Source organism: Oppia nitens, unplaced genomic scaffold, assembly GCF_028296485.1.
Source record: "Oppia nitens isolate AA-2021 unplaced genomic scaffold, nextdenovo-longstitch-racon4-pilon3 scaffold12_pilon_pilon_pilon, whole genome shotgun sequence".
In the NCBI taxonomy this organism is placed as follows: domain Eukaryota; kingdom Metazoa; phylum Arthropoda; class Arachnida; order Sarcoptiformes; family Oppiidae; genus Oppia; species Oppia nitens.
The window spans coordinates 234,746-247,500 of record NW_026533191.1 but is presented as its reverse complement, the minus strand read 5'-3'; the positions used below and the strand labels follow the sequence as shown (position 1 = coordinate 247,500).

Here is a 12,755-nt window from a genome sequence, read left to right as displayed (position 1 = left end):
ATATATATAATTATTTAAATATTATYAACAAAATCTAATAWTTATGATATAAAATTAGAAAACAATATATATTTGATAAAAAATAAAATATAAAATTTTTTGATTACTATCAAAAAAATAATTATGCATTACATCTAATAATATTATTTTAATTAATAAATATATTTAAACAAGATCATTATATATGAATAATAATATTAAATATTAAAATTATGCATATAATGTATATAATAAATACTAGTTTAGATTTATAATATAATTATATAATATATTTATGTTATTATTTTTTATATATATTATATATATATATATTGAACTAAATTAATAGGTATAATTTTGTTTTGTATTTTTTATAGTAGTGTAATATATATATATATATATATATACACTACTATAAATTATTATTCATCTATTAATTTATTACTTAATTTATAATATTATTTATTTAAATAATTTATACTTAATCTAATTTATTAGTTTATAAATTACATTTTTTTAAAATTATCAATTATAATGTTATATTTTTATATTATTATATATATTTTTTTAAAAAAGTTATCAAGATTAAATAATTAGTTGAATATAAATTGGGTTTTCTATTTTGATGGCATTTATTATTATTTTTTGATTAAATCAATTAACAGTTATAATTTATGTATATATATTATACAACTAATTAACTGTTGTTTTTATTGTTTTTATTGTGTGTGTATATATATATAATAYAATTAATAATAACTAATTTATATACAGTGTTGTTATGTTATTTGTTTTTATATAATATTATACAATAACCAAAAAAATAACATTAAAATTATTGGCGATAGTTATAATGGGATTTTTATATCATCTATTAATAATAAATTATTTAATAATAAATTATATTTATTTATTAAAATAATTTTGTTGTTGTTGTTGATTAATATACTGTAACTTTTGGATTATATATATATTTTATATATATTTATATACACTGTATATTTATATTTGATATTATATAATAAATTATAGATTTTAGTTATTATCGTAATAACTAAAATAATTATTTGAACAGTTATGATATATTTACAATTTAATTTATTTTTTATTTATTAAATCTAAAATGATTTATTTGGTTTTATGTTATTAAAACGAAAATTATTTATAAATTAAGCAATTTTTTAAAAACTAACAAAATCATAATAATTAAGTTAATATAATTTTTTAAACAATTTATTAAATCTTAAACTCACACCTAAAATATTGTACACTATAAACAATAAGATAAAAATATTATATTATAATCTTATTATTTAATAGTTATATAATTAATTAAAGATATATATATATATATATTTATATTGATATATATAATACTAATAAAAATATTATACTATTATAATTTAACAGTTATATAATTAACTAAAAATATATAAAATACTAATAATTAATAATCAATAAATTTTTTTTATTACATTGACAAACATAATAATAAGAATATTTTTGTTGTCAATTATTTTTAAAAAACATAAATTTGCTAAAAAAATCTACATATAATTAATTATATTATTTTACATTTAAAAAAAAATTAATATTTGTTTTTTCACTAATAATTTTTTTTATTATTATCTAAAAAACATAAATTTGCTCAAAATCATAGACATCGTGTTTGCCCTCATATCGGGGACTGTAGTTATAAATTAGATTTGGTTTAATAACATCCTCGTCCTCTATAAGCAATTTATTTTGACGGCACTCACCAACAAAAAAGTCGGCCATATATTGGCTAACTTTGACGGCATCCGTGGTATGAGGTATACGATTATTATGGCCTTTACTGGGGAACTCATACGGATTTTTTTCCGGATGCCATTGAACCGCATAGACAGGTACTTCACCTGCTGTTGACTCTAATGTGGTTACAAATTCCCGGTCATTGGAGTCACGGTTTGTCGATATTACCCGTATATGTTTGGCCACCGCTGGACTGTCCAAATTTGAGGCCCGATAACAATAGTAGTGTGTATTGAACGTAACGTTTTTAGTCGATAGTATCTAAAACCAAAAACAAAATTATAAATATTTTAATTTAAATTAAAAAAAAATTATAACTAAATATTAATTTAAATTACAAAAAATAAAAAATAAAYATTAACGTAAAWTAAAAAAAAAAAAAATAAATATTAATTTAAATTACAAARAATWAAAATAAATATTAATTAAAATWWAAAAAAAAAATAAATATTAATTTAAATTTTTAMAAAATTAAATAAATATTAAYTTAAATTAAAAAAAAAATAAATATAAATATTKATAACTAATTATTTTTTTGTGTGTKAATATGTTTTATATAAAWATTATAAATTAATTTTTTTTTATATACATTAGTAATSTTTTTGTCGGCATTTTTAAACAAACGACTCGTTTCATAATCWTTCCTAAAGTCCAACTTAAAGGCCTGGTTTTCAGCACCGGGACAAWCATCTTTGTCTAYCAGACCGGGAGCCAACAAGTCAATCAATCGGTACATACCGGCACAGGTAGCAAAAATCGGATAGTGTCTTCTATCCTTATTTTTGGCAGCAATATTATAGATATAATAATCGCCAAAACGGTATTGATTTGCATTTGCTGATGGATATGTAGATCCAKCACCCGGTACTAGTAGGCCGTTAGTTATTTGCCATATTTGATCATAATAGCTAGCGTTTTGTTCAGMGAGCACTGGTATCTAAATTATATATKTTTTTTAAAAACAATATGTTTTAGTATGCACTTTATTTTAAAAACTTTATTTACGGATAAATTTTAGAAAAAAAAATTTAAAGTAAATTTATAATACATACCACTCGGGCACCGGCACTCTCTAGCCATTTAACATTACTGGCCGCTATATACTGCTGGCCACTACCGCCACCCGGCTGAGCAATAACACCGATAATTGGTCTATCAGTTAATATYTCACTATMGATATRTTTAACWAWTATAGTTAAAGATATTATTAATAATACTAATAATAAWWWATTACTATTATTAGTCATTATTACTAACAATTTAAATACACTATTTTAAAAATAATAATCTAATATAAAGTTATATAAAAAATAATTAAATGGTAATAATGTTTTTAATTTATTATATATATATATATAATCWTAAAATATACTTATCATTTATATTAATAATYATTTTWTTTTTTTGAAATAGTTTTTAARTTACAATACACTGGTGCAATAATTTWTATAAATTAATATTWAATTWAWTTTTTTACAGTACAATATGTACTGTTATAATAAGTAATAGAAAGTAAATTTATAAGTAATTTTATTTTTAGAGATAAATTTTATTTTTTTTTWTTTTTTATTGATTAGACATTTATCAATTACTACAGTAGAAATCAATTGTTAAAAATTGTTATAAATTGTTTTATGATTTAAAAATAATAACATAATATAATCGTTTTTTTAATTAATTATTATGTTTAATCAGTAAAGATAAAAATCATMATATAWTTAATGTATATTATCTTTTTTATTATTATTATTATTGACATTAATAATTATTACAATTAATAATTTATTTATTATTTATTTTATTAATATATTAGCAATATTTAAACATTTTTTTTAAATATCAAAACTATTAATTGTTTTAATTAAAATTATAATATAAATTTACATTTACATATATAGATATATATATATAATTTTATTAATTATTACATATTTAAAAATAAATAATTTTATATTTAATAATTAATTTTATTTTAAATTTGTATACAACATATTATTTTACATTAAAAAAAATTACAGTTTATTTTTYACTAATATTTGTTTTTTAATATAAAAATCTAAAAAACATAAATTTGCTCAAAATCATAGACATCACGTTTACCCTGATAACTGGGACTGTAGTTATAAATTAGGTTTGGCTTAATAACATCCTCGTCCTCCACCAATGGTTTACTTCGACGRCATTCATCAACAAAAAAGTCGGCCATATATTGGCTAACTTTGATGGCATCCGTGGTATGAGGTATACGATTRTTATGGCCTTTAYTGGGGAACTCATACGGATTTTTTTCCGGATGCCATTGAACCGCATAGACAGGTACTTCAYCTTCCAGTGATTCAATRGTCGATACAAACTCTTTGCCRYYGGAGTCATAGTTTGTGGTCATTACCCGAAAATGTTTGGCCACCGATGGACTGGTCATTGTTGAGGCGGCCAAACAATTATAATGTGTATTAAACGTAACGTTTTTTGTCGATAATATCTAAAACAAAACAAAATTATTTATATATTTTTATATTAATTGATAAAATTATTTAATATTTATATATTAATTCATAAAACTATTTATATTTTTATATCAATTTATAAAATTATTTAATATTTTTATATTAATTTATAAAATTATTTWATATTTTTATATTAATTCTATAAAATTATTTAATATTTTTATATTAATTGATAAAATTATTWAATATTTTTATATTAATTSATAAAATTATTTAATATTTTTATATTAATTTATAAAACTATTTATATTTTTATATKAATTTATAAAATTATTTATATATTTTTATATTAATTCTATAAAATTATATATATATATATATATATATATTATTTTTAAARAGTAAAAAAAATTTTTTACATCAATTATCTKTTTRTCRGCATTTTTGAAYACACGACTTGTTTGGTAACCATCCTTGAAGTTCAACTTCAACACCACATTATCAGTACCCGAACAACTAGTAGTATAAGCTCCCTGWGCTACCATACTGGCCAMCCTATACATGCCGGCACAGGTAGCAAATATCGGATAATAACGATCCTTATTTTTGACAGCRATATCGTAGATATTATATTCGCCATATGTAGAMAAYAAYTGTTGGTCATAGGTATTACCAGTTCCCGGCACTAGTAGTCCGTTAGTCATTTGCCAGATTTTCTCATAATAGGCCTTATCTTTACCGGACAGCACAGGTATCTTSAAATAATTTTTTATTTATTAATYAAATTAATAATAGTATTATTATTTAGTTAGTCATACCACTCGAGCACCGGCACTTTCCAACCATTTAACATTACTGGCCGCTATATATTCACCGCTACCGCCGTATTGGGCAACTATACCAATAACTGGTCGATCAGTTAATATTATTTGGCTATTATTATTATGTTCACAWTTGACAMTACATATAGTGATAAACAAATTTATTAATAATAATAATAATAAATGTATTAAATTAYTATTTGTTAGCATAACTAATAAAAAATTTAATATACAGTAAATAAAATAAWTCAAAATTTTAATTTAGAAAACAATATTATAATATTAGTGGAAAAAATAGTAATAATAATAATTTAAATGCTAATATTAATTATTWTTAAAAAAATAACTAGTATTTATATTTATAATTTATTTTTTTTAAATGTTCAAGTACATTTGTTATTTAGTAAAGTTCAATTACTTATCTATTATCTATTGATAATATATATATATATATATATATATAAATAATGTAACAAATTAATTGATTGCTAATTAACTATTATTATTAAATTATTGCAAGTTTTCCAAGTAATTTTATCCAGWRTATAATTATAATATTATTATTAAATAACATTGTATTAAACTGATTAGGCATATATAAATAATATGACCCCACACACACACACATATTGATAATTTTTTTATCTTAATATTTTAAAAAGTTATTAGACAGGTGATTATTTTATAATAATAAAAAACAATTAATTTATTTCAAGTATATATATATCATATGAYGAAATTTATTAATTTGTTTTAATTGGATATTAATAATAATAATAATAACATTTTTTATTTATCATAATWTTAAAATATATTTAATGTCAATACTATTCAATATATATCAATAGTATAACAACTCATCAATAATCAAATCAAATATTAACCCTATTTTATAGTAAATTGTTAATATTGTAAACTTATAGGWAAAACAAATAATATATTATACATAACTATAGATAAATTTTTATATRTATATATATATAAATTATCTAGATAAATAAATTAAKCARTTTAAGTTGATTGAACAATGTATCACATGGYAAACATTTTTTTTTATTAGTTAYCAACTATGGCCTAAACTACCTAAACTATGSCCTAAACCACCTAAACTATGGCCTAAATCACCTAAACTATGCCCTAAACTAACTAAACTATGCCCTAAACTAACTAAACTATGCCCTAAACTAACTAAAATATGCCCTAAGCTAACTAAACTATGGCCTAAACCACCTAAACTATGGCTTAAATCAACTAAACTATGCCATAAACTAACTAAACTATGGTCTAAACCAACTAAACTATAGCCTAAACCACCTAAACTATGGCTTAAACCTAAAACTAAATTTTTTGTTTGTTGAGGATCTGACTAATATTTATTAGTCGTATTTTTTTATAATATTAATTATTATTATTATTATTTATATCCCGGKGYCGCGAGATATTCCTATTGTTTAATAATTTTAAATACTATATAATATTTAAAAATTATCTATAATTAAATAAAAMAAAAATAATGGTATAAAATATYTAATTTTTCAAAATATATTTAATAAYAACAACTGAAAAAATATGATTTATTGGACTAAAATTTTTGTCTTAGTTTTGAAAATTCAATTGATTATCAACATTRATGGACAAACCATTAATTATACTACTGTTCCCATCAATGTTACCACTGGTGGTGGTGGTGCGGCCAACAAGACAACTGTTCCGATTAGTCTAACCACTGGTGGTGCGGCCAACCAGACAACTGTTCCGATCAATGTAACCACTGGTGTGGCCAACCAGACAACTGTTCCCATCAATGTTACCACTRGTGGTGGTGCGGCGGCCAACCAGACAACAGTTCCCGTCAATGTTACCACTGTTGGTGCCGTCGATGAGATCAATGATACAACAACAACAACAACAACGATGGATAACTCCAGTTCCACATCAATTACAGTAGAGTCGAGCACCAGTAGTAGTACAAACAACAGTACTACTACTCCTCATCCGACCCGTCGGCCCAGCGATAAGTCCAATATATCCAAATGGCTGCTAATGGCCTTCATCTTGAGTATCATACTCTTCCTACTCGTGAGTATTGATCCGCAACAAGACTTGATGTTACAACAGATCAATGAATAATAATAATAATAATATTTGTTATCAAATAAATAAATAAAAAAATTTTGGTTGAATTAAATGCTAYGAAATAAACAGTTAGTTTATTGTATTTTTTTAAAAAAAAATATTAATATATTTTATACAACTATTTTGATATATTTTTAAAAAATTATTGTTTAGCTTAAATAATATYTATAATAATAATAWATAATATATACATTTAAAATATATAAGCATTTATTTTTGAAATAATTTTCATAATGTATTTAAATGTTATACTAMAGTAGTATATTATTATAAAATATAAAATATCTTTTTTGTTGAAAATATTTTATTTATATTTTTTATATATTTTACATTTATTAAAAATATTAACTTTTTAACTATAACTTATTAGATCTATTGATATTTAATTTTTTAAAAACAATTAAGTCATAATTAAATCATACAAAACAAAAATCATTATTAATTGATAATATAATTTCACATAATTATCTGTAATAATAATAATAACCAMCAAAAAAAATTGTATATAAAAAACTGTCAGTTATTTTTTTATTTATGTAAACTTATATTATATAAATCTCACTGAAATGGCAAAACATATGATTATATTAWACTATTTATAAATATATATATATTATGTTTAACAACATATATAATATATAATTAAGAAATATTACAATTAGTAATTATTTTTTTATCAAAAAAACATAACTCCTCCCCCTCCCCCATCAAACATATATTATATCAATATATTATAATTAATTTATTATATTATTATTATTATAGAGATCCACAAAAAAAAATCAAATCAAAATAAAAYTCAAAACTTAAAGCTCTCAAAAAAAAAATTAGTGAAAAAAAAACTTTCAAWTATTGAAGAAAAAAAACTATTGTTTTCAYTCATCGAGAGTACGATAAGGATTACGAGCCCTATATATCTTCATTATCTTCTTATAGGATACAAAACCTAACAGTGCGACCACTACCAGACTGGATAGTACTATACCAGCAATAGTACCGGCGCTCAACTTTGAACTATCGGTGTCTGGATGATGATGATSATCGGGTCCCTGTGTTGTTGGTTGAGGTGCCGGTTCTGGTTTGTCTGGTAACCAATCAATAGATTTTAGTGTATTTTGAAAAAAAATTAAAAATAAAAAAACATTTTCAAAATGGTATTACTTGTTGTAGTCATAGGTACTGATGTTGTAGTGGTCGACGGTTTGGGGGTAGTAGTAGTGTGTCCGGCTTTGGTGTTGTTGTGGTTGTTGTTGTTGTGCTGATAGTAGTAGTAGTAGTAGGTTTGGGTGTAGTAGTTGTTGTTGTTGTCGTTGTAGTAGTAGTGGTAGGAGTGGTGGTTGTTGTTGTTGTTGTCCATACAGGTGCACCTAAATATATAAGTACCGGTATATTAATTASATATTTATATATTTTTTTAAAAATGTTTTTTTTTTGCTCACAACTGGCACTGTTATCCAATCTAATCCATTTGCCAGCCGTACACCTGGTCTTTGGTTTGGGATCATGTGCTGTCTCGCAAATTGTTTGATTAGACGATTCTGTTGGGGGACAGGTATATAAAAAAATATAATATCTAATGTACAGTATATCAATACTTTTTTCCATACATACGTAAATACACACACACATACATATACTGTATATATACACACACACATATACACAAACATACATACAAACACACACACAGATACACACACATACACAAACAYACACAYATATACACAAACATACATACAAACACACACACAGATACACACACATACACAAACATACATATATATACACACACACATACATATACTGTATATATACACACACATATACACAAACATACATACAAACACACACACATACACACACACATACACAAACATACATATATATACACACACACATACATATACTGTATATATACACACACATATACACAAACATACATACAAACACACACACATACACACACACATACACACACATATATATACACACACACATACATACATATATACACACACATATACACAAACATACATACAAACACACACACATACACACACACATACACACACATATATACAGTACATACACATATACACACACATATACACACACATATATACATACATATATACACACACATATATACATACATATATACACACACATATATATACATACATACACACACAMATCTTACTGACCTTTGACTTTGTCACCGCAATAGTAAAAAGCACAACCAGTTTCTCCAACACATGACTCACAATCCTTATGAACAGTACAATTAGGATCTGACAGAAAAAAATTATGATTATTATAATAATTAATTTATATATATATATATAAACATTATATGAATTAATACACTGTGTGTATACCGGCTTGTAATTGTGCTTTAATGGGAACGTTAGCCGTCCAGACCAGAGATCCACCGAAGCTGACAATAGCCGCCGCCAACAACAACGGGTGCAATGATTTCATATTTTTTGTTTTTTATTATGAATTTTTCAAAAAAAAAATTTATGATTTCCGTAATATACTGTTTTKTKTTATTATAATTATAAAATCAATAATTATTTTTTTTAATTTTTAATAATTAGTTAATTAAATTGAAAATATTTAATTACACATATAAATATACATACGTTTTTTTGTGTGTGTAGAAAATATTAATTATTGATGAAATCAATTTATAGATGAAAAAAAACTAGTATATAATAGTAAAATATATAAAAAAAWTTTTATATTTAAATTATTATTATTATTTTTTATTAYTATTATTTACTATATAGTTATAAATAATTTTAAAAATAATTTATTAATTTTATTAATACTTAAATAAACACGAATTWTTTTWAWATWGTTTTTTTAAAAATTTAATTTAATTGCATTGTCATAACCCTGAAATTATTWTATTTTATTTTATTATTTACATTATAAACCGTATACATGTATCGTATATATATATATATATATACTGTATTTATATATTTATGTATTATATATATATATATATATTTAAATATTATAATTAAGGACAAATTTTATCGATTGAGTTTTTATTTGTCATTAAAATAAAAACATTTGATAATAATAATAATATTATTTATATAAGCATAAAATTAAATGACATTTATATTATGATATATATATATATATATATATATATATATATAAATGTAAAAGTATAATGTATTTTATTTAAAAATAAAATTTAGCTAGTATAAAATCTACTTAGTTTAATTTTAAGCATAATTATTTGTGTGTATGCAATGTAAGTTTATAAATTTTTTAACATTATAAAAATTTTAWTYATCATTGTTTATAAATTTTTTTCAAAAAAAAATTTATTAAATGTTGCTATGAATACATTTATGTTTATAATTAAATTAAAATCAATATTTTATTTATAATACATTTTTGTATTCATTATTCTAGCWATAACTTCACAAAACTATATTATTGTATAAATTTTTTTAATTGTGTTATATATTTATTTAAATGGTAAACAATTGTATAATAAAAAAAATATTAAACAAAATAGAGGTTTTAATTTTTTAATTAATTGCCTCTAAATTTTTATAAATGTTTRTAAATTTAAATAAAAATTAGTAAATAAAATATTTTAATTAATGTTTTATTTCTATTAATTTAATTACGAAACATATTTTTTAAAGTYAYWAATTATTTAATTATTTATATATATATTTATATATATTTAATTAAAAGTGATTTGATATTATTAGWTGATAAATTTATATTGATAAAAAAATTATATGTTTATAATAATAATAATTATTATTATTAGTTAAAAAAAATATTGGACTTTAACAATTTAAAAAATATGTGATATAAAATTATAATTTTGTTTTTAATTAAAATATATTTATATAATTATTATCTTTTTTTAAATTAAACGTTTATTCTTTGATAATAACAATTGATATATTTTATGTTTTTTTAAATCTAATTATTAACTATTGAATTATATTTACAAAATTATTAAAAAATAATAATTTGATGTTTTATATATATGTTTTTTTAATTATTTTATTATTATATTCTAATGGAAAAAATTCATAGTTTTAATACTAATAATAAAAAATATTATTTTAATATTATTTTTTACTTTTTTTTCTGGCTTTTAAATATATTAAAAATAGGTTTTATTTTATTTGTTTYCATCAATAAAAAAATATTTTTCTAAAATGTCAAAAGTCTTAAATTTATATATATATATATTATCATATATTCATAGAAAATATRCAATTTATTGTACATTAATCATATAAGCCATCAAATTTTCATCATAAGTTATATCATATATAYAATATATATATAACAATTGATACAATGTATACTTTTATCAAATAAAACTAATGTTTAATTGACACACAAAAACACAAAAAAAAGTAATAAATATTATTGTATTTATGTATTCAATAATTCATAAGAAAATTGATTTGAAAATCTAACTAAAAAAATATGTTTTTTTATTATTGTAATATTTAAGCAAATATATAGTTTTTTTATCATTACATTTATTTTAGAGGATTTGATTACCTGTATATTATTACAATATACATATATAGTATGTATATCATCATACATAGTATATACAATAGTAATAATTTTTTATATATATAATTTATATAATAAATTATCTTTTTTGTATTAATGTTATATAGATATAGTTATAATACAATAATGTATATAAATTTTAATAATAAAGTGAACACACCTGAAACTTAACATTAATAATAATAATAATATTTGTGTTTTAATTTTTAAAAAGTTTCAGTAATATTAGACATTCAAGGTTTTCAAGTGTTTAATTTAAATTTATTTTATTAAAAAATAAAATTAATATATTATATATTTTTTTTGGATGATATCGTGATATTATATATTTTAAAAATTTTGTGATCCAATTGTCTAACAATTTTATTTTTTATGTTAAATAAGATATCATTTTATTAAAATTATTTTCTTTTCGATAATGTTATCATATTTTATTTTTGACCTTGATAATTTCTAAACTTGTTAATAAAAATTTATTATTAAAAAAAAAATAATATAAACTACGATTTAGTTTTTGACTTAAAAATTTTTCAACAATATTTCAATATATATATATATATATATTTAATTATATAAAAATATAGTAACTTTTTATATATAAAAACGACATTTTTACCCAAAAAAATAACAAATATTTTGTTTACATTATGTTAAAGTATATTCAATATATATATATATATATATATATATATATATATATATAAATACAATATATAAATAAAACTGTACTTACATTGGGTTATAAAAATGTTACAATTTTTATTGATAATAATAATCACAACGCAATTATTAAATTAAAAAAAACTAAATAATAATTTTGTATATTATTTTGTATAGTAAATGATGACCAAACAATTACTGTTAATAATAATAATAATAATAATAATAATAATAATAATAATAATTGCACACAAATAAAGTCGATTTAATATTTATTTTTAGATTTGTTGAGACAAATATTAATTAAACATTTTATTTAAAAAAAAAATTATTATAT

General features: G+C 20.2%; 4 protein-coding genes across 4 annotated transcripts; all 4 read right to left on the bottom strand.

The window, feature by feature from the left end:
- Window positions 1-1,608: 1,608 nt before the first annotated feature.
- Window positions 1,609-3,020, bottom strand: LOC128956243 (gamma-glutamyl hydrolase A-like). The gene is made up of 3 exons (XM_054301938.1): window positions 2,826-3,020; window positions 2,363-2,710; window positions 1,609-2,034 (listed from the first exon to the last, which is right to left on the bottom strand). The coding sequence occupies exons 1-3, from the start codon at window positions 3,018-3,020 to the stop codon at window positions 1,609-1,611; spliced, it is 969 nt and encodes a 322-aa protein (XP_054157913.1).
- An 809-nt stretch (window positions 3,021-3,829) lies between these two features.
- LOC128956233 (gamma-glutamyl hydrolase B-like) lies at window positions 3,830-4,254 on the bottom strand. Its single transcript, XM_054301927.1, has one exon. The coding sequence runs from the start codon at window positions 4,193-4,195 to the stop codon at window positions 3,830-3,832; it is 366 nt and encodes a 121-aa protein (XP_054157902.1). The 5' UTR covers window positions 4,196-4,254.
- A 159-nt stretch (window positions 4,255-4,413) lies between these two features.
- Window positions 4,414-5,251, bottom strand: LOC128956224 (gamma-glutamyl hydrolase-like). The gene is made up of 3 exons (XM_054301916.1): window positions 5,039-5,251; window positions 4,640-4,975; window positions 4,414-4,419 (listed from the first exon to the last, which is right to left on the bottom strand). Exons 1-3 carry the CDS (start codon window positions 5,249-5,251, stop codon window positions 4,414-4,416), a joined length of 555 nt encoding a protein of 184 aa, XP_054157891.1.
- Window positions 5,252-8,039: 2,788 nt separating this feature from the next.
- On the bottom strand, window positions 8,040-9,717 carry LOC128955428 (integumentary mucin C.1-like). The gene is made up of 5 exons (XM_054301101.1): window positions 9,556-9,717; window positions 9,382-9,468; window positions 8,617-8,715; window positions 8,339-8,544; window positions 8,040-8,261 (listed from the first exon to the last, which is right to left on the bottom strand). The coding sequence occupies exons 1-4, from the start codon at window positions 9,656-9,658 to the stop codon at window positions 8,348-8,350; spliced, it is 486 nt and encodes a 161-aa protein (XP_054157076.1). The 5' UTR covers window positions 9,659-9,717; the 3' UTR covers window positions 8,040-8,261; window positions 8,339-8,347.
- Between the last annotated feature and the right edge of the window lie 3,038 nt (window positions 9,718-12,755).